The sequence below is a fragment of the Rhinatrema bivittatum genome, chromosome 2 (genome assembly GCF_901001135.1).
Source record: "Rhinatrema bivittatum chromosome 2, aRhiBiv1.1, whole genome shotgun sequence".
Classification (NCBI taxonomy): domain Eukaryota; kingdom Metazoa; phylum Chordata; class Amphibia; order Gymnophiona; family Rhinatrematidae; genus Rhinatrema; species Rhinatrema bivittatum.
This window is the reverse complement of record NC_042616.1, coordinates 596426727-596449905: the sequence shown is the minus strand read 5'-3', so window position 1 is coordinate 596449905 and position 23179 is coordinate 596426727. Positions and strand designations below refer to the sequence as shown.

The 23179-nt window shown below is 44.0% G+C and overlaps 1 protein-coding gene across 2 annotated transcripts in view; it reads left to right on the top strand.

The window, feature by feature from the left end:
- The window catches only part of ABHD3 (abhydrolase domain containing 3), a 100068-nt gene that overhangs the window by 14653 nt on the left and 62236 nt on the right, over positions 1-23179 (top strand). For both annotated transcript variants that reach the window (XM_029591110.1, XM_029591109.1), the window contains exon 5: positions 22791-22903. In XM_029591110.1, the coding sequence (XP_029446970.1) occupies positions 22791-22903 (113 nt within the window). The remainder of the gene's footprint in view (positions 1-22790; positions 22904-23179) is intronic.

Genomic DNA, 23179 nt, shown 5'->3' with positions numbered 1-23179 from the left:
CAGCATAAGAACATAAGACTTACCATATCTGGCTAGACCAAAGGTCCATCAAGGTCAGTATCCTGTTTTCAACAGTGGCCAAGCCCAGTCTCAGGTACCTGGCAGGATCCCAAGGGGTAGATACATTCTAAACTGCTTATCCCAAGAATAAGCAGTGGATTTCTGCAATTCAACCTTAATAATGGTTAATGGACTTTTCCTCCAGGAAATTATCCAAAACCTTTTTAAACACAGCTATACTAATGACTTTCACCACATTCTCAGTTAATGAATTCCAGAGCTTAATTATGCATTGAGTAAAAAAAAATTCTCCTATTAGTTTTAAATGTATTATCTAGTAACTTCATTTTGTGCTTTTCAAGAGTAAATAACTGATTGTTTACTTGTTCCATTCCATTCATTATTTTATAGACCTTTATCATGTCTCAGCCTTCTCTTCTCCAAGCTGAAGACTCCTAACCTCTTTAGCCTTTCTTCATAGGGGAATTGTTCCATCCCTTTTATCATTTTGGTCGCCCTTCTCTGTATCTTTTCTAATTCGGCTATATCTTTTTTGAGATGTGGTGATCAGAATTGCACACAGTACTCATGATGAGGTTGCACCATGGAGCGATACAGAGGCATTATGATATTCTCTGTTTTATTCTTCATTTCCTTTCCTAATGATCCCTAGCATTCTAATTGCTTTCTTGGCTGCTGCTAATGCACTTTGAGCATAAGATTTCAACATATTTTCAACGATGATACCTATATCCTTTTCCTGAGTGGTGATGCCTAATGTGGAACCTTGGGTTACTCTTCCTTAAGTGCATTACTATGCACTTGTCCACATTAAATTTCATTTGCATGCCCAGTCTCCCAGTTTCGCAATGTCCTCTTGCAACTTCTCACAAGCTTCTAATGATTTAACAACTTTGAATAATTTTGTATCACCTCACTTGTTTCCAGATCATTTATAAACAGTGGTCCCAAAACTGATTCCTGGGGCACTCCACTATTCAACTTTTTCCATTGGGAAAATTTACCATTTAGCTCTACTTTCTGTTTTCTTTCTTTTAACCAGTTAGTAATCCACAATAGGACACTGCCCCCTATCTCATGACTTTTTAATTTCCTAAGAAGTCTCTCATGACGGACTTTGTTAAATGTTTTCTGGAAATCTATATCTATATCAATCTATATCCAAATGTTTGTTTATGCCCTCATAAAAATGTAGCAAATTTGTGGATTGGCCACTGTTGGAAACAGGATGCTGGGCTTGTTGGACCCTTAGTCTGACCCAGTATGGCATGTTCTTAAATCCATGTTGGCTTTGACCCATTAAACTATGCCTGTCTATATGTTCAGCAATCTTGTTCTTTATGATAGTTTCTACCATTTTGCCTGGCACATGATATCAGACTCACTGTTCTGTAGTTTACTAGATCACCCCTTGATCCCTTTTTAAAAATTGGTGTTACATATTCAATCCTCTAGTCTTCAGGGGTTTGATCATATTAGACCTCCACTCCATATTCTAATTCAGTCTTGGGATCTGAACTTAGTCTTGTCTTCCTTCGCAAGATCACAGTTCTCCCCACTTAAGAGTAATTCCTTAAGGCTGCTTACCTTGAAGACTGTCTTCCTCATTGCTATCAAGATCAGATTCTGCTTTGCATAGTCCTTTCCTTCCTACTGAAGGTAGTGATGGAATTTCATCTGAATCAGTTTATTTCTTTGCATAATCAGTCTGTCTGCTAAACAAAGGCAAACTACACACTCCTTCTTCCCTTAGATGTGAGAAGACATCTTTTGAGAGATTTGAAGGTCACCAGTGCCTTCCAGAGATGGAAGCATCTTTTGTGTTGTATGGTTGCATGTGAAACGTGAGGCAGCCTCTAGGGCTACAGTGGTACGCTGGATCAAAGAGATTATTCTATGAGACTGCAGGCTACTTCGTGGAAAGAGTTGCAGTTAGTGTCTTCTTCAGAGATTTGTAGAGCAGCGACTTTTTTTTCTTGCATACTTTCTACAGGTATTACCACCTGGCTGTCAGAGGTAGAGGATCTCTTTTGCCACAGAAGTGTTGCTGGGGGCCTAGAAGCATCCTGTCCTAATTCAGAGTAGCTTGAGTACATCCCATTGGTATGGACTGGTCTGACTGGATGAAGAGGAACATGAAATTATTTCTTAACAGATAATTTCCTTTCCTTGAATACAGTCAGACCCTCCCTATGCTGCTGATGTTTTTACTATCTTAATATTTTATAGATGCTGCATACTGATCATGGTTGTCATCTCCGCAAAGGTAGTGGATTTACTGAGAGTATTTCCTTCACCTTTGGGTGAGTATAACTTTGCTTCCTATTGATATTTTTTCCTGTATTTCTACTTCCTTATTCTTTTGGAAGCCCCTGGTTTAAAAAAATAAAATTAAAAAGGCTCAAAAAACAGAACCAATAAGTTATTTGTATTAAAGTTGTCCACAGTTTGTTATAGAAATACTGGCAGGCTGGAATCAGCACAGATGCATATAAGGAGTGACATCAGCAAGCATGTTAATCTCCGTCCCCATCTGCTAGTTGGTGTGTATAATCCATTGGTATGGACTATTCTGATTCCTTTTAAGGAAAGGAAGTTATCAGGTAAGAAATAATTTCACTTTTCCATCAATAAGCAGGCTGAATTAGCCATTATATGTGGGGAGTCATATTATGGGTGACAGCACCAAATTGACTCGTTTCTCCAAGCTAGTAGAACTTTGAACTTTACTGAGTATGTGCGGGAGTTCCCACCAAGCATTGCCTTATGAGTATCTTCGCCAATGGGCACGAACTGATGCCTCAGTCTTTGGACAGTGATATGTATAGATGACTCCACACTCACATAGGCCGGGGCATTTTGCATCAAGTGTGGTATCGTAAACTTAGGCCCTGAAGGAGTATTTCAGGGGTTAACTCTACTTCCCTTTTCTCCTTACACTGGAGGCTGCAGAAATTGCGCAAGCTCCATCCTGCCACTATTCTGAGACAGGAAACCTGTCTCATAAACAACCTGCTCCAGACAGCTTGCCCCAGGAATAGAGCTCACTGAATCAAACCGAAATTGCTCGGTGCCTACTTCCTCACACATAGTCAGCTAGTTTAACACAGCTTAATTAAACTGTCTCAATGTCCAGCTTATGAACCTTTAACCTCCTGGCCTGCTAGCTTACGCGTAGTCAGCACAAAGGCCAGGAAGGACATTTATGGGATGTCGCTTAAACATCCAATGTATGATGTATGTATTTGCAAAGACCAATGATGTTATGACAAATCTGCATGCCATGCTTTATGCTGGAAATTGTGAACAATAAAAGGGAGCCCCGGGGAAGGAGGAGAGAGGTGACCTTCCCGGGGACGTGCTTCACCACGAATCCTGCCTGCTGTGTCTTTATCACTGCTACATTCAAGGAAATGAGTCTTGAGTCACAGTAGGTTCTCATTCCATAGTGCAGGCTTGTTTGCTTTGCTAGGAAAAGAGTTGAGTAGGAGCTCAGCAAAAACTCCCCCATCTACACAGGCTGAAACCACATCATATCATAGTTAAAGCAGCATCAATCCCTGGAGCTATCGCAGCCTGCATAGAAGAAGCATAGCACAAACATTCTTAGTGGGATGCAGCAGCATTGGCAACCATGGTGCACTGACTTGCTTGATGCAAGTACACGGTCTTATTTCTATTTTGTTTGCCTTGGCGACGTTGGACTGCTTCCCGATTTGTTTTTTTGAACTGACTTACTTGATGCAATTGATGCATGGCACATTGAAGTGCTCGACTCAAGATGCACAGAATTGTGATGCATTTGATGCACTAGTGCACTTTATGCGTGATGATCCAGTTCCATGAAAGCATATGGCCTCTACATTCCAATGCATCTGCTCTGGGATCAAAAAGTGCACAGATCCTATATCACATGATCCTGCGATGCACAGTGCAAGGTCCTATGGCATACCTCTGATGCAACAAATGTAATATCGATTTGTGCTTGATTCCTCAACAAGCATCTCAAAAGACCGGAAGCATACCAAAACATCTGTTAGTGTTTGAGGTAGTTGTGGGTGGATCCTTGGGCCGGTGGCAGATTACCACGCCCCCGGAGGGAAGATCCCGAGAGAGACCACCGGGCAGGCTCAGAGTATGGAGACAGACACACACTAGTTCTTTTATTAAACAGTATACTGAACCATCAGAGGTATCAGTAGGGAGCTGGAAGCACCCGGCTGGGCTGTAGTCCCTCATATACTGGAACAGTGATCCCAGGATGGTAGAGCTGTAGAGAAACTAAGTATAGTGAGCAGGCAGGGTATGCAGAGTTCAGCAACAGAACCTTGATGGTAACACTCACCCAATAGTCTCTTAGAAGCAGCCCAGGAGCTGGAATGGATTAGGCCCTCGAGGAGCGAGTACCTGGTTCCAGGGAAAGCTCTGAGAGAGAGATGGTAACTCACTGGTGTTGTAGGCAGCAATGACTTCCTGGCAGAAGTGGTATTCAGTAGCAAGTCCGGGAACGTGGGCCCTCAAGGAGCAAGTACCGGTTCCAGACTGCAATCTGAAAAGCAAAAGAGAAAGCGAGGTCCCCGAGGAGCGGGTACCCCTGGTAAGTCCGAGGAGGCAGAGTAGCAAGGTATGCGGAGAGCGAATCCCATCTACCGATACCTGGAGGAAAGCCCATGCTAACTCGATACATTAGCGATTTCAGAGACCTTAAATATCCAGTGCGGATGATGTCACCTCAGGGGGACGCCCCTGAGGTTCACGCCATTGCTGGTACTTGAGTCGGGGCTGCGCCGCGCATGCACCCTTAGGCTGCTGGGAATCATAGCGGAGTGCAGCGTCTAGCCGGTCTGGGGACGCCGGAGGGGAGTGGCAAGAGGATGCCGCGGCAGCCAAACTTCAAACAGGCAAAGAGGGAGTCGCCAAAGAGGTAAGGTGGGCGTAGTGGAGACGTCGGGCAGTGACGGTCGCAACAACATCTAAGCTGTCCAAACATTCTACCCCACCAATTCTACTGATGCATCCACCTCAGACTGATTTATCAAGCTGTTTTGCTAACACAACTCTATACAGCTCATTCTAGATTTATGGGAGAAGGGGGTCAGGTTGCCTCTGCCATCACCAATAACCAGGGTGCTCACTCCACATAAACTAGTGGCGGAAGGATGTCGCCTGGAGACTGTAGAACCAGTCAGCGCCATAGTGCCACTTAAATCTAACAGGCCACTCATTCTCATACAGGAGCCTATCTTGGTTTCAGAAGAGCTGTCTCACAACCTACACTAGGCCAGAAGACGCATCAGTCATTCGATCATATCACAGACTTGATCAGGAGGGTGGTTTTTTTTTTACCTCTGACCAAGGAGATGGAAGGCAATTTCCAGGCTATCCTGTTAAATATCATTACGGCAATACAACAGACCAGAGTCCCGATATCACCTATATGGGTGAACTTATCAGAACACTTGCTTAGAGGTTTTTCATCATCCATTGCAGCAGATTCTAGTAGTTTAGAGATGTTAGACCAGGCCCCTCTTCCTCCGAGTCAATCAGAAGTCCCTCCTTATTTGCCCTTATTGTCCCCAAGTAAGCAACCCAGTACCTTTAGGCTTGGATGAAGACTTTACCAGCATACTCTCCAACACTTTTCCATGTTCTCCAGATCACAGCTCATCACCAGAGGATTGATTTAGTCTAAGAATGTGGGAGACCTCCATTTTGTTTGCAAAACAACTAGAAAGTTGGACATGAAATTCAGAGTTCAGCACTCACCGGGCTCTGGCGTCGTCCAGCTGCCTCATCAGTCCATAGTAGTTGAATCTTCTTGATAGCGTTGCACTTTGAAAAATCTTCTTGTCAAAGTTATTTATATACTGACATATCACATCGGTTTACATTCAGGTATTGTAGGTATTTCCCTATTCTCAGAGGGCTTACAATCTAAGTTTTGTACCTGAGGCAATAGAGGGTAAAGTGACTTGCCCAAGGTCACATGGAGCTACAGCAGGACTCAAACCCTGGTCTTCTGGTTTATAGCCCACTGCTCTAACCACTAGTGGTTAGAGCAGTGGGCTACAAACCTATCACTAGGCTATCTGCACACATTACCATCCACTAGTTCTACATGGTGCATACTTGCCAGGCTTTGACACAGGAGGGACTTCTGATTGACTCGGAGGAGGAGGGGCCATAATTGGGGAACTGTATGCTCTATGGTAAAATTTGAACTGCACTTCTTGAAGGTACATATTAGAAGAAATCAATTTCAAATGTTGAAAACAAGAAAGCAAACCGCCTTGGGAAAGAGAGAAATTACAGTCTTGCCTCCAAGTCTCCCAAAGTGACTGAATCTAAGTATTCTGCCGTAATTGTTGTAAACCCTTGTGAAGATTCGCAAGTGAAATCTCAAGCTGAAAAAAAGTGGTCTATCACTTCTGCCTTTGACATATCCAGAGCTTCTCCAGGTAGAGAGCTAATACAATGTCTTAGTTGTAAGTAGGAAAAAAGATAAGAATCCTGTAAATTAAGCTGCTTCTTTAACTGAGAAAAAGAAAGTAATGCCCCATCCCTGGACAGGACTTGAGAAAGAGTAGTAATACCTAACCGTTTCCAATTCAAAAAAACCCGTGACCGAGACCCTGGAGAAAAGTCTAAATTCCCCTGTATAGGTAAGTGCGGGGAACAAGTTCTAGGAAACTGCAGAAGCGAAGTAAGTTGCCCAGCGGAAAGGTGCAACCAGGACATTGTGTGCCAGCTCCAAAGGTAAACCACCAACCACCACATGCAGTGCATATCGCAGGTCAACAGGAGACGTAAAAAATATGTGTAAAAAGAATCACCATATATCCAGTCTCACACTACTCACAAAAGGCTTGCCAGGTTATATAATTCCAAATCGGGGAGGCTAAGCCTTCCTTTAGCCCAATCAAAATATAGCTTCTAAAGTACAATTCTCATTTTTTTGCCCACCCAGAAGAAACTTTGATAAATGCTGATTTAAAACCTCAATATCTTTACGACTGAGGCACAGTGGCAGCATCTTTAGCAAATATAACCAGCGAGGGAATAGCACCATTTTAAATAGATTGACCCAGCCCGCTAAAGATAATGGCAAGGGCCGCCACAGCTCTAGCTTCTCTTTAATGTAGTCCATTAAGGGTGAGATATTAGTTCTATATAGATGACTCAAGTCCAAATCAATCTGTACACCCAGATACTTAAAAGTACCCTGAATCCACTTAAGAGGGAATGATCCCTGCCAGGTTAACCTAATGTTATCTGGATATACTAGAGCTACCTTATTCAGTTTAAGTCCAGAAAAAAACCCATCATCCTCAATAAGTTGTAGCAGTTGGGTAAGCGAAGTAACCGGATCTGTTAGAAAAACCAATAAATCGTCAGCGAAAGCCGAGTATTTGAAGATGGTCGATTTTAGTGGAAAACCACCCAACCCTTATCCCCCATACAAACATTCGGGTCACGATTGACTCCCAATCTCCATCCACACACCCATCCACCCCCCCCCAAACACACACACACACACATACACACTGACCCCCCCCCCCCCCCCACAAAGAAATATAATGACCATGATTAACTGAAACTCTGCCTTCAAGAACTCAATATCTATAAAAATTGTAAATTAAGAACATAAGAACATGCCATACTGGGTCAGACCAAGGGTCCATCAAGCCCAGCATCCTGTTTCCAACAGTGGCCAATCCAGGCCATAAGAACCTGGCAAGTACCCAAAAACTAAGTCTATTCCATGTTACCATTGCTAGTAATAGCGATGGTTATTATCTAAGTCAACTTAATTAATAGCAGGTAATGGACTTTTCCTCCAAGAACTTATCTAACCTTTTTTTTTTTTTTTGTCAAAATCATTTTTATTAATGAGCAACGTAGGTACAACCAATACTGTAGTAAGGGGAAAGGATATTTTGAATTAATGCCCCTTTATAGAAGCCTAAAATCTTGGTAAATAAAAAACAACCTCTCTAGAACTCCCATTCCAGCTTGCTATTTGCTAATACCGGTAATAGACAGGGTGTGGACAGGGGGATATGATAGTGGTGTTTAAAATCATGAGAGGTCTAGAATGGGTAGATGTGAATCGGTTTTTTACTCTTTTGGATAATAGAAAGACTAGGGGGCACTCCATGAAGTTAGCATGTGGCACATTTAAAACTAATCGGAGAAAGTTCTTTTTCACTCAACACACAATTAAACTCTGGAATTTGTTGCCAGAAGATGTGGTTAGTGCAGTTAGTATAGCTGCATTTAAAAAAAGATTGGATAAGTTCTTGGAGGAGAAGTCCATTACCTGCTATTAATTAAGTTGACTTAGATAATAACCACCGCTATTTCTAGCAACGGTAACATGGATTAGACTTAGTTTTTGGGTACTTGCCAGGTTCTTATGGCCTGGATTGGCCACTGTTGGAAACAGGATGCTGGGCTTGATGGATCCTTGTTCTGACCGTATGGCATGTTCTTAAGCTCCTGTTGGACCTCCCTCCTTAGTACCGCCTTGCTAACGACGAGGACCTCTGGGGCCACCCCCTGGGGGTAGCAACAACCTCGCCTCAGCTTAATGGTCCATTTTCCTAACACCTGCTGGCCATCGGCAACCGCCATCATCGAGTTTTATATCACATCCCTTTTCTTTCATGACACCATGTCTTCAGGTTTTCAGCAGTGCCCATTGCCAGAGAACTATGTTTATTATGGATCCACATGATAAATGTGTCATGCGATTCCCCCAAGCAGAGGTCATCGGGTTGCTGCAAATTTGCGGAAATAATCCCAAAAGGATACTGGTCCCACTTGGCACCAGAAGACCAATCCATCTGCATTGGAGGTACTGACTTTGGACCACGGAGCCACATCGATAGAGGTAGAGTCATGGGCATTGGGGGGGGGGGTGTCCATCAGCTTCTTTGGTGTCGATGGCTGGTAGGTAACCCAGAGACAGGCCTCGCCCTGCTCCTCCATTAAAAGAAAACCTCAGATTAGACTTCTTCAACCTATGCATTGAGGACGACCCATGCTGAGCATCAAGAGAAGCCAAAGAGGCATCACCAATGGTGCCAAACATTAGGACATTCCGGCAACTGCCGAGCACTCCCTGAAGAGGCCCCGTGGTGAAGAGATCTCATCCTTAAAAAGTCCTGGTGGCTCATTATGGTCTCCACCAGTTCTGGGATTACCATAGATCATCCTCTTGGTCATGAAGAGGACATGGTCACTCCTCCTGCCTCCCAATATGTGTTCAATATTAAATCCTTATTTCTCACTTATATGTTAGACTCTTAAGACAGATACACTATATGGAAAATCCTGCAACCTTCATAATTGCACGCCAGTTCCCTTGAATGTATCAGGAAACTTGTGTGAAGCTTAGAACTTGCTTCACCGTGCTCGTGGTTTAATCATCGGTTGCTTTAGGATTTAATGTCTTTCATACAGCCGGAATATAAACTCAGCTGTTTGCAAGTTAGTGGTATACTTAACTTGAATGTTGATGACAGAGAAATGTCTTCCATATCAATGCATTGTAGAATGCCGCTTTAAATGTTGAAAATGAAGTTCCCTTTCAGGTACAAGTCTGCATTGCGCCAATAAGGCTTTTTAAATGGCTGTCCTGTCAAAGGGTTCCTTTCAGGTCTCCGTGCCGCTCGCTGACATAAACGCCCGACTCTGCAGGGTTTCGGAAATTTTCCTTCCTCAGGGGTCCAGCAAGCTGTTATGTGCGGCAAGATTGTAATTGTATTAAAAACATTAATCTCACGGCTTCTACATATTATGTGAGACATAGATAGCATGTAGTTCGTCCAAGTTTTATATCGCGGTGCACTTTAATGGAAAAAATTATGATTGCAAACGGGCAGAGCGAATGTCAATATCTTACCAAATTGTTGTCTTAAGATCAGCGCTGAGTTTAGAAAATCCTCCTGTCACTGCAGGGAAAATTTCAGCGTCTGACGTGACCTGTTACATGCGCTGTCTTTTAACTAGCTGAAAAAGCCCGCGAACTCGCTGGATGATTTGGCAGCGCCGATGCTAAGTCCCAACGAATATCATACAGGTGTCAAAATGGAAATCTGTCATGACAACGAATGCCACTCAATTTTTTCATTGAGTCCCGCCGGTTCTACTGATTGCAACTTGAAAATCCAAAAATTCTCATGTCGATTAAGTTTTGCCTTACGGTCCCTTCCTCTTTTAAATGTTGGAACATGTTCTAAAATAGTCCACTTGTAATCCTTAAATGCATGGCCTTTGCTAATAGGGATGTGAATCGTTTTAGGACGATTAAAATTATCGTCCGATAATTTTAATATCGTCTTAAACCGTTATGGAACACAATACAATACAGATTCTAACGATTTATCGTTATAAATCGTTAGAATCGTGAGCCGGCACACTAAAACCCCCTAAAACCCACCCCCGACCCTTTAAATTAAATCCCCCACCCTCCCGAACCCCCCCCCAATAACTTAAATAACCTGCGGGTCCAGCGGCGGTCCGGAACGGCAGCGGTCCGGAACGGGCTCCTGCTCCTGAATCTTGTCATCTTCAGCCGGCGCCATTTTCCAAAATGGCGCCGAAAAATGGCGGCGGCCATAGACGAAAAAGATTGGACGGCAGGAGGTCCTTCCGGACCCCCGCTGGACTTTTGGCAAGTCTCGTGGGGGTCAGGAGGCCCCCCACAAGCTGGCCAAAAGTTCCTGGAGGTCCAGCGGGGGTCAGGGAGCGATTTCCCGCCGCGAATCGTTTTCGTACGGAAAATGGCGCCGGCAGGAGATCGACTGCAGGAGGTCGTTCCGATTCGCGGCGGGAAATCGCTCCCTGACCCCCGCTGGACCTCCAGGAACTTTTGGCCAGCTTGTGGGGGGCCTCCTGACCCCCACGAGACTTGCCAAAAGTCCAGCGGGGGTCCGGAAGGACCTCCTGCCGTCCAATCTTTTTCGTCTATGGCCGCCGCCATTTTTCGGCGCCATTTTGGAAAATGGCGCCGGCTGAAGACGACAAGATTCAGGAGCAGGAGCCCGTTCCGGACCGCTGCCGTTCCGGACCGCCGCTGGACCCGCAGGTTATTTAAGTTATTTGGGGGGGGGTTCGGGAGGGTGGGGGATTTAATTTAAAGGGTCGGGGGTGGGTTTTAGGGGGTTTTAATGTGCCGGTTTTTCGATTTTTTGATTTTTAACGATTTTTAACGATTTTTCACGATATTTTACCCCCCCAAACGGCAACAATACGATTCCCTCCCCCTCCCAGCCGAAATCGATCGTTAAGACGATCGAGGACACGATTCACATCCCTATTTGCTAATGCTATGGACTGCAGTGGGTGCTTTGAGATCCTTGGTGTTTAAATGGCTCCGGTGTTCTATGAGCCTTGTTTTAATTTTTCTTGTTGTTCGTCCCACATATATTTTGGGACATGGACATTGAAGGGCATAAATAACGTAGTCTGTATCACAATCCATATTGAATTTTTGTTTGACAACATGTCCTGTATTCGGGTCTTGCCATGATGTACCTATGATAGAAGTGCTGCAGAAATCGCATTTACCACAGGTTTTATGGCCTTGTCCAACCGCTACAGATGGAGCTGTTTGAAAAAGAACTGCTCTGACTACCTGTTGTTTAATGTTTGTTCTTCTGGAATATGTAAACATCGGTGTGTTTTGGAAATAGAATGGGTTTGTAGAACATGCCAATTGCTTTGGATGATACCTTTGATTTTTTTGGTAGAACCCAACTCTATTCCTGCCTAAGGCCAATTATTTTTGTTTCAGAATGATCCCTCTTTGGAATACATACATGTAAAATAAAGGTTTGTTGCCCCCCCAAAAATATGATTGTTGTGCCTCTTGGCATGGGTTGTTTTTATTCCTTTTTGTTGGAGGCTGCCTGTAACTATGGATCTCCCATCCTGCTTGTCCTCTAGAAAGCAGAGGTACTTACCTGTAACAAATGTGCTCAGAGGACTGCAAGATGTCTGTCCTCATGATTCCCATCCACCTTCCATGGAGTTGGGTCTTCACTTTTTCTGTTTATCTATGCTATCAGACTATAGGGACCTCACATGGATATGTGGTTGTAATGCATGCCATGAGCATGCTCAGTAAGGCTCAGTCAGAGTTCTAGAAACTTTTCCATAAGCTTTCTGGGACAGACTCCATTGGATGATGTGTGATGTGTGAGGACTGACCTCCAAGGACAGCAGGATAACACTTGTAACAGGTAAGCAATTCTGTTATCTCTCTCTCTAACTTGGCAGGTGAACAAAGCTTAAGAAAAAGCTGAGAGACTACTTGCTGCTGCAACGTGATCTTAGCAGCTGTGGGGAGAGAGGCTTTTGTGCGGGGGCCTGATTTCTTCTGCCCATGTGGAGGTAGGGAGCATTTGTTTCAGAAGTGGTAAAGGCTCTGTGCCATGACTACAACTGTAGGCATAGCAGAAAATTAATCCATGATTCACAGACCAAATATCTTGATTTTTCAACAGCTTACTGTCTATATTAGGGTGCAACTGCAATGATGAAAATCACCACAAAAAAAATCTTTACAAAGATCAAGCTAGTATAAAACATACCCCTCTACCTTTATCACTTGTAAAAAAAAAAAAAAAAGCTACATCTTATCAGCGTATCAACACATCCGGTTACCTTTTAAAATAACCAGAAACCCAGCCTACTTCCAATAGCCAATTATTCCACACATACAAATGTTAATCAAAAAGACATTGTATTAATCAAAAAAATGAAAATAAACATTCATTACAAAAAGCAGACCAATCTTCTTTATTTGATCCCCAAGGAGCAATGGTCTATAGCCGGTATATCGAGGTCTGCTCCAAGTGCAAGAAAACCAGCTCATAGTCATCCCTGCAGGGGCTAGGCCTGGGTTTATCTAAAACTGAGCAAATAAAATCCTGAAATGTGTGACCCAACTTGTAAGGGGGGTAAGCCAGGCACCCTAAAAGATGTGTGCAACTGAACCAAAGTCTGCAGGCCTCAACAAGACTGAGCAATACAGCTTGGAGTTTCAAGCCATGTGATGATTTCTGCAGTTTAACATGAGACTGTGAGAACTACGTAGAGAGAAGAAACTGCCATTGTTCTTCCTACCAGACATCTGTCTTCACTTCATAATTTGCTAATACACCCCAGGCACAGAACTGCTAAGCCATAGCTTTGGAGAAATTTTGTATCTAGCCATGAAGCAAGCATTGTTCATAGATTTTTCTAGCATGCATCTCATTATGCTCAGCAGTGCATGGTTTAGAGGAAGGTATCTTCGAAAGATACTAATGAAACGGGAGAATTAGGGCATCCCAACAGAGAGGTTCCAAAAAAAGCAAAAGTAGTCCATGTGCCTATGAGTAAATTAACTCTGTCAGATGATAAGCATGTTGTTAATACAAACCAAAAACATACTTTGAAATGTCTGTATGCCAATGCCAGAAGTCTTAAGAAGTAAGATGGGAAAGTTCGTGTATAGCACTGAATGAAAAGGTAGATATAATTGGCATCTCAAAGACTTGATGGAAGGAGGATGACCAGTGGGATAGTGTTATACCAGGGTACAAATTATATCACAGTGAGAGTGGATCAACTTGGTGGGGGGATAGCAGCTCCGTGGTCCATCAAAGTCAGTGCCTCCAATGCAGATGGATTGGTCTTCTGGTGCCAAGCGGGACCAGCATCCTTTTGGGGTTATTTCTGCGCATTTGCGGCAACCCGATGTCATGCGATTCCCCCAAGCAGAGGACACATTTATCATGTGGATGCATAATAGACATAGTTTGCCAGCAGTGGGCGCTGCTGAAACCCTGCAGACATGGTGTTATGTTTTATATTGCGTCCCTTTTTTTTCATATCGAAGAAAATTCTTTTTTACTCAGCCCATAGTTAAGCTCTGTAATTCATGGCCAGAGGATGTAGTTACAGCATTTAGTGTAACTGGGTTTAAAAATGGTCTGGATAAGTTCCTAAAGGAAAAATCCATAAACTGCTATTAATCAATAAGGAATAGTAGTTCAAGATCTATTTAATGTTTAGGTACTTGCTAGGTCTTCTAAGGCCTGTTGTAATATTTGCAATGCTACTCTCTCCTGGGTAGGGTTGTTAACTTTTTGAGGCTTAGTAGTTAGTGTTGTTTTGATACAGCCTAATTGTCTTTTGGGGTAAAATGTATGCATGACTGGCTGCGAAAGCTTTTATTTGAGCTATGTAATTACTATCTAAAAATACTGTACGTGAGCTATTGAGACAATGTGTATAGCACTGAATGAAGAGGTAGATATAATTGGCATCTCAGAGACTTTGTGGAAGGAGGATGACCAATGGGACAGTGATATACCAGAAAATGTAGATGTGAATGTTTCTGATCTAACATCTGAAGAAGGGGCCTATGTAGTTTTAAAAGCTTTTGTACAATATTTTTAACTACATGTGCAATAATACCCGTTCATTGAATTATTAATGTCCTGCATTCTTATTTCCAGTTTGTATGATAGTATTGTACTTGGTGTACTATTTAAAAATCTACTTGCAGATATAATATATTTTTTTGTGTGTTTAAATTTTAAAATTATATATGGGGTGCCAAAGGAAGTATCCACCACAGGTGACACATCGACTTTCTTCGATGGTGCTTTTTAATATATTTATAAATGATCTGGAAAGGGGTACGGCAATTGAGATGAACAAATGTGCAGATGACATAAAATTATGCAGAGTAGTTAAATCTCAAGTGGATTGTGATAAATTGCAGGAGGACCTTGCGAGACTGGAAGATTGGACTTCCAAATGGCAGATGAAATTTAATGTGGACAAGTACAAGGTGATGCATATATGAAAAAAATAATTCTTGCTATATAATTACATGATGTTAGGTTCCATCATAGGAGTTACCACCCAGAAAAGAGATCTAGACATCACAGTAGATAATACATTCAAATCATCGACAGAGTGCTGTGTCAGTTAAAAAAGCAAACAGAACATTAGGAATTATTAAGGGAATGGCAAATACAATGGAGGATGTCATAATGCCTCTGTATTGATCCATGGTGAGACTGCACCTTGAATAATGTGTTATGAATCGCGCTGCCCGCAGGTCTCCCCATGAGCAGGCACTCACCCCATGCTGCCGCTGCTTCCCCGACGTGGCAAGGACGCCGCTGTCGGGCCTTCTCCACGTGGCTGGAGCCACGGACTTGTTTCACCTCGTGGCCCGGAGGCCGACTCGGATCGTCCTCTTCACCGCGGCCAGAGCCACGGACTTTCTGCCTCTCTTCGCGGCCCGGGACCGCCGCTGATGTCATCTGATCTTCGTGGCATGGAGGCCGTAGCCCCGGGCTCGAGTAGTGGCGGGAGCCGCTCCCGGGGCCTCCTGCAGCAGCTGGAGCCGCTGCCGTCATCGGGCCTGCTCCTCAGGCCCAGCCCTTAGTTTGCGCGTGGAGTCGTCTGTGCAGGCCGCTGTCCGTGGTCCTGCACAGCTCTTCCTGCTCCTTAGGCGCCAGCCTCTCTGCAAGATTTAAAGGGCCAGGCACAGGAAGTGTGCTGGCCCTACCTAGGGAGTGGACTTCCTGCTCAGCCCTATAAAAGGGCTGCTCTATCATTCAGTCTTGGCCTCGCATCGGAGTTGTTTCACTCTGGAGGCTCCTGCCTGCCAGAGCTCCGTCAGGTCTTCTACGTCTTCTCCATGGAGTTCTTGCTGTCACGTCACGTCATGCCATGTCTTCATTGCCTGAGGACCCTGTCCAGGTGTCCTGGTGTCTCGCTTTGATCCTCTGTTTCCTGATGTTCCAGGTTCCTTGATGTCTTGCTCCTGTGCCTTCGTCTTCAATGCTCTTGAGCCTTTTGGTACCTGTTAGGCCGGGGGTCCCTCGGATGATGTCTTGCCCGAGCGTGGACTGGCCTACAGGTGGACTGGTGTCCTGTGCTCCTGAGCCGTCATGTCCTGCCAGCCGTTGGTGGAGCTTCGGACGACATCGGCTCCGTCGTTGGAGTTCTGCTTTGACTGGATCTTTCCCTGCGCTTGTCCTGCTCCCAGCGTGGTCTGTGACTAGCCTCCTTGGGCTGTGTAGGGCGCACAGTGGGACAGGGTGGTCCGCGACTCAGTCCCGCCAGTGGGCTGAGTAGGGCGCCCTGAGAGACAATGCCAATGTCCTTCCGCCCAGCTTCTCATCTGGTCTGGACTTCATCAGTTCCTCGTCTCATCCTGGATGCCGTTGCATCACTCTTGGCATCATGTCTTGTTCCTGATGCCGTTGCATCGACCCTGGTCCGGGATGCCGTTGCATCGACCACAGGTCTGTGATGTCTTCGCATCAGCTCTGGTGTCAAGTCTCCGTCCGTGATGCCGTCTGCATCAGCCTTGGTGTCAAGTCTTCGTCTGCGATGCCGTTGCATCGATCCTGCTGTCATGTCTTCATGTCAAGGCCCGCCTGCCCTCGACCTCAGGCCAGGCCAGCTGCTCCATGCTGTTCCATGCAGCAGGTCCAAATGGGCTTGGAATGATCAGAGGACCATTCACATTCCAACATCATCTGTTGTTGGCCTTGGAAGCTTGCAGGCCTGGCAGAGGTTCAGACCGTTAGCCATGGTGGAACATGCCATCAACCCTTGGTTCGATCCTGGATTCGTCTGGGGTCGGGCTGAGGCCCAAGGGCACACTAAAACACCCCCGTTACATAACATAATGTGTGCAATTCTGGTTGCCGCATCTCAAAAAAGATATAGTTGCATTGGAGAAAGTGCAGAGAATGGAGACCAAAATAGGGGTCATGAAAAGGCTAAAGTGGTAAGGGCTGTTTAGCTTGGAGAAGAGACATCTGAGGGGGGGATATGATAGAGGTTTACAAAATCATGAAAGGACTTGAACAGATTAATGTAAATCAGTTATTTACTCTCTCAGATAAGAGGACTAGGGGCATTCCATGAAGTTAGCAAGTAGCTCATTTAAAACAAATTGGAGAAAATTATTTCACTCAACGCATAGTTAAGCTCTGGAATTCATTGCCCAAGAATGTGGTTACAGCAGTTAGTGTAACTGGGTTTAAAAAAGGTTTGGATACGTTCCTAGAGGAGAAGTCCATAAACTGCTATTAATAAGGAATAGTGGCATGGGATCTATTTTATGTTTGGGTACTTGTGACTTGGATTGGCCATGTTGGACACAAGATGCTGGGCTTGATAGACCCTTGCTCTCATCCAGTATGATATATCTTGTGTTCTTATTAATTTCATTAAATGAGGAGAATTTCGAAGCAGCAGAGCAACTAACATCTGGTAGAGAATTAGAACATGAATTACAAAATATTCGCCACTTTTTCTGCAAAGAATAAAGCAAAAGAGTTTGTTGACAGATTATAATTTGCAGACAGAGCTAATGACGGTTGATTAGCCAATTTGTTTACTATTTTAAACAACTGCTTTGGGTTGTTTTCAGCATAACAAATACTATTGGAAAAATATTGCTTCTTTGCCACGAGAACCTCTGAAAATTAATGCCTATTAGCTTCTGGCCATCTATTATCTGAAGACTTATTTTTTCTCAATATCCGTTCGTTTTGGTGTATTTGTCTTTTAACATCCTCAGTCTTGGATGAGAGGATAGGTGAAAAGAAACATCACTAAATGTTTGCTGTTTAAGAGGAGAGGTTTTATCAATTGCAAATGATAAAATGCTATTCCAAATATCTACTTGTTCTTTGATAGGTAATGAAGTAAAATTATCAGGAAAGAAATCCAAATTGTCTACCAATGAATCCATATCTAAATTTTTGAGATCTCTATATAGACATTGAGACAATTTAATTAAGACAAAATAAGATTAAACAGTGATCAGTCCAAGGATACTTAACAGAGTAAAGAGAACCACTCAAAGATGTCATTCCTTGAAAAAAGTAAATCTAAATTATAACCTGCATTGTGAGTCGGAAAATCGACCCATTGTCGAAGTCCCAGTTATAGCCCTTGTTATAGAAAAGAATCTGGAGGATTATAAATAATCAAAAGAGACAGACAAACAATGAAACTTTACCAATATCGTATCAGTATAAGAATAATATTTTAAGCGTAGCTGTTTATAAAAAATAGTCACCCCCACCCAGACGTCTACTTCGATATTTGTTTAAAAAAAAAAAAAAAAGAGAAACCTGATGGACTGGTCTGTGTTAGATAATATGTATTGCCATTCTTTAGCCAAGTTTTGGTTAAAACTAAAAACTGAAACTTATGAGAGAGAATTAGATCTCTAACATGAAAATATTTAGAACTTTTATTGATCTAACATTCAGTAAATCATCCAAACCGGAGGATGGGCCAAATGGGGGTCAGTCTTATGCAGTAAAATACAAGGAATGTTCCTTATTTTGTGTTGCGTCGTAGGTGGACCTTTGGGCCGAGGTGGGGTTGGCGCAACCCGTAGGTGAGGACCTACAGGTCCCCACCGTCGGCAGGTGGAGTGGGCTGATAGGCAGAGGCCGCTGGAGCTTCACCTATACCAGCCCTTGTTCCCCGTGGGTTGAGCCTTTGGGTGCCGGGGCTGGCAGGACTTAGGTGGGCCTCGAGGTTGGTTAACAAGAGAGGTTGGTTCAGCCCAGAGACAGCAGACGATAGGTGGCATAGTCCTACTCTGGACTGGGTAAGGTACTGGAACTCGGGCGCCAATGGAACAGAGGTTGGCTGGGGGTGCTCGAGCAAAGGTAGGCCGAAGCCTAAGAAGTCCACGCCCAGGGAGTAAGCCAGGAGAGGCATCAATGACAGGCTTGGATCAAGGCCGACGGCAAAGCAGAGGCAAGCAATGCTGAGATCTGATCACAGAGAATACAATAGTGTTAGTCAATCAAAGCAATGGTCTGATCATGAGAAGTTAATAGCGTTAGTCAATCAAAGCAATGGTCAAGGTCTGGAGATAGGCTGTAGAGTGGTCAGGCGTAGCGGAGGTCTGGGACTGGAGATAGGCAGAAGCGTGGTGAGGCGTAGGGGAGGTCTGGGTCTGGAGATAGGCAGAAGTGTGGTGAGGCGTAGCGGAGGTCTGGATCTGGAGATAGGCAGAAGCGTGGTCAGGCGTAGCGGAGGTCTGGGTCTGGAGCTGGGCAGAAGCCTGGTCAGGTGTAGTGGAGGTCTGGGTCTGGAGATAGGCTGAAGCGTAGTTGGGCAAAGCAAAGTCGATATCCGTGCAGTCAATCCAAAACATAGACAGGGCAGGAACAAAGAGAACATGAACCAGGAACAACGAGGGTCAGGAACAAAAAGTAGAGACTATTCTCTAGCAACAATGAGTACTCGAGAAGCGAGGAGACCTGTTGCAAAGGCAACGCTATGGAGCGAGGCCTGAGCTTAAATACATTGAAGCGTTTGACGTCATCATCCGGGGCCGTTGCCAGGTTCCCGCCACGGGCCCTTCATAAGGATCAGTGATGCACGTGCCTAGGGAGGGGCGCGGCAAGGGTAGTGGCATTTCTCCACGGACCAAGCGGAGAGGCCCGACGAGCAATAGCATCTCTACCTGAGATGCTGGGGACTATGGCGGAGCCGGAGGCACCAGGGGCGACCTGAGGTCGGAGCCGGCGGCCCACCACCACTAGCGAGGAGGAACCAGAAGCTGGAGCCTGTATAAGAAAGTGAGGGGGCCACACCACGGGTTTGCCGCAGACAGCACGCGTAACATTTTGATTATACCGTACAAAGAATTTCAAGATGCCTGAAAGTCTTCAGAACTATGGCATCCTCTAATAACTAGCAGTGAGAGGGAAAAGCCAGCCTGCCTGCATGCACTTGTTGAACTATGATTGTACTTTATCTGGGCAATGTGAAATCTAGCACGAGCAAGTAGCATGCTCTCAAAAGTGAAGCTTTTGAGAGCAGATCCTTTCCCTCTACTAAGTTCATGTATAAGTAATTTGTTAGAAAATTGATCATTTTGATTGATCCCCAAAGCTGCATTTGAAAATGTTGTGTGGGGTTTTTAAAGAATGCATTTCAACTTTGAAGAGAGGTGCACTAAAGTGCAGTATTAAAAACGTTCAGCACTGATTCAGTGGAAGGTCCTAATTGAAATCCCAAGTCACTCTGAGTTTGCTGGGCATGCTGCATTCACAGGTCCCGGAAGGGGAGGTAGTTGTGGTAATTGCTTAAGCATGATACCTAATGGCTAGATTAGAACCCATAATTTACTCCTGAGGGAATTCTGAATTTGTCCCACAGAATAAGGTGTGGGGATCAGGAAACAGCAGCAGCAGCAATGCGCAAGCTAGAAGGGAGGAAGGAATAGTGTCTGTCAGCAGAAAGTGAGAGAGAAGCAGTAGCGGGCTGACCCATGTGGACCTGAAAACAGTTGGAAGAGTTAGCGGTCGCCCATCAGGGCTGGAAGAGATGAGCCTGCAAGGCCCGAATAAGGGAGGGAGAAGTGGGGGTAGCCTGAATGAGCAAGATAGACAGCAAGCTTAGGGAATGGAAGGAGAGAGCTGGGGATCTTACTAAAGGGGGGAGGGAAGATAGCTAGGGGGGTCTTGTTGGGATGAGGTGAGAGAATTGGGGAGGGTTCAAGGCTTGTCAGATATATGAGTCTGGTGGGGCAGAGAGGAATCTGGTGGGGGTGGGGGAGGGAAAAGGGATGATAGTGAGTGAACTAGGAAGCTGACCCAAAGTGGAGGCGAGATCAAGCATGGGAAAGGGGTTCAAGCCATGAGAGGGAGAGAGCAACCTAGAGAGGCCAGGGACTGTGATGGGACAAATCTGCATACAAAAAATGTGCATCTTTGAGTAGTCATTTTTATTCTGTATTACATTATAAATTAACTATTACTTAGAAAGTGATAATATTGTGATCTGAACACATCAAGCCTTCAGAATTTTAAAATACTGTGTGCAGAATTTGTAAAATATTTACACAGGAGTAAAGACTGCAGGATTCCAGAATGAGTTCTGGTACACGGCCATAGGACAAAGAACTGTGGCTGCAATGACCAGACTATTTATCTATTTAAAAGTATTTGTTATCCGCAATCCTTTAAATTTCGGAGCGGGGAATATATGTAACATGTGGGTGGGAGGATATAAAATTGGGGGGGGGGGGGAGGGGCACGGAATCATCAGGCAGTTGTGAAAGAAAGATTATTGTGCCAGGATCCCAGCACTAGTTCTAAATTTGAGCAGGAGGCCCAAAGGAGCAGGAAGAAACTGCCAGGCTAGAAAATGAAAAAGAAAAAAAAAAAAAAGCAAGCTTTCCATGGACTGGCTCGGTGGCGGCAATTGTGCACAGATATGTGGAGGACCTAGGTTCAGTTCCCAGGACAGGACTCTGCTTACTGGGCTACAGAGGCAGTGTTCACAGGCCCTGTGGGGACAGTCCCAGTTATCACACAACAGCAATACCTAGTGGCTGGATACAGGTCCATGACTGCAGCATTCTGGAAGGAGCCCTGGTACATGGTCCCCCCTGGCTGAGGACAGTCATTACAATGACCAGGTTAAGTGCTTAATTGCTTTGGGAAGGGGATATGAAATAAGGGGAAAATTCCCCAGGGTGGTGTGAATGAAGGCTCTCAGAGCCTGATTAAATCCCTGGTTCCAATTTAAGCTGGATGCCCAAAATCAGCAGAAGGAAACTGCTAGGCAAAAAATAAATAGAGAAATTATCCATGATTATAGGATTTGACAATAGAGCAAGGGAGCTCTTGGTTCTTTTTGTAAGTTTTTCCTTGGATACCTGTTCAGCTGTCTGATAAACTCAGCACAGGAGAATTTGAGAGAGTTTGATGTGCTACACTGGAAATAACTTTTTTAGTAGGTGCATGTCGTCATGTTTATGGTGTGTTACATCTGTTTCAACTAAGTTGTTTTTTGACTCTCCTAAGACAAAGATGGCCAAGAATCTCTGCCACCAGACGTTATGAATGCTGACTCAGCTGGCCTGAGGCAGCATTCAAGCCAAGCTCAGGTCTCTTGCCCAGGCTTCTCGCGTGACATTGCATGTGAGCCATCAGGCCTGCTGACACTTAGCTGTTTTTATAGATGTATAAATTCTGCAGTGGCATAAAATTTTGTGTGTGTTAGTTTAAAGGCTTGATGGTTTAATTATAGAAAACAGAATGATTGACTTCAACCCCCATGTACTGGTAGGCTTCTGGGCCTACCTAGGTGATAACACAACTCATTTAAATGAGAACTGAAAATGAAAAGTGTTAGGATCACGTGGACTGATTCTCAGGATAAAATGAGCATTGTGTGTGTGTGTGCTATTTATGCCTCTACTAAATATTTCACCTAACATTTGTTCCTGCAAAGGCTGTATTGAAACTAGATTATAGAAGGATTTAGTGCTGGCAGCATGGAGTTTGAGTTAAGGTGACATGCATAAAATGGGTTCATGCCATTGAGAATACGGTTACTAAGATATATCCTGCATGATGTCTTATGATACTTGCTGCTTTTTTTTTTTATTAACTTTTTTTTATTATGCAATAATAGCCACCTAATGTCTTCTGACTTATTTCTCAATATGAAACATCTGATACTGGCAAAAATGCTTGTTAAATATAGTAAATCTGTTTATGCTTCTTTTAATAAGATTTAGATAAAAACATTTGCAGCTATTATGTTAATTGCTAATTTGTGAAATAGGAGTTCTTGTGAATTTTTAGATCCTTGACGTCATTGAACTTTTTTTTTCTGACCAGCACCTGGTTTTGTCCTTGAGTTATGGATGAGAAGTGCTTATGGTGGTGTTTTTTATATTTGGCTCCTCACAGACACCGAGAACATATTGTGCCTCTAACACAGAAGATCTGGAAGCTGTAATTCATCATGTATACAACATGTACCCCTTCGCGCCACTTATGGCTTCAGGTGTTTCTATGGGAGGGTAAGGACTTGTGTAAAACACACACACCTATTGAGGGGGAAAAAAAAAAAGCTTAATTCACTGCTTCTGGAATGATGTAAACCTGTGTAATTGTATTTCTTGGTTGAAGGGCTTCAAAAGTGTGGACTTTAGAATTTTTTAAACTTTATTGAAGCCTGACAAATTTTTGAATGTTTCTATCACTTCTCCCCTTTACCTTTTTTTTTTTTCTTCAATGAGTATGTTTGGAGTGTCCCAAGTCTCTTTCCTAGTAGGGTTTGTGTTGCAGATCTTATA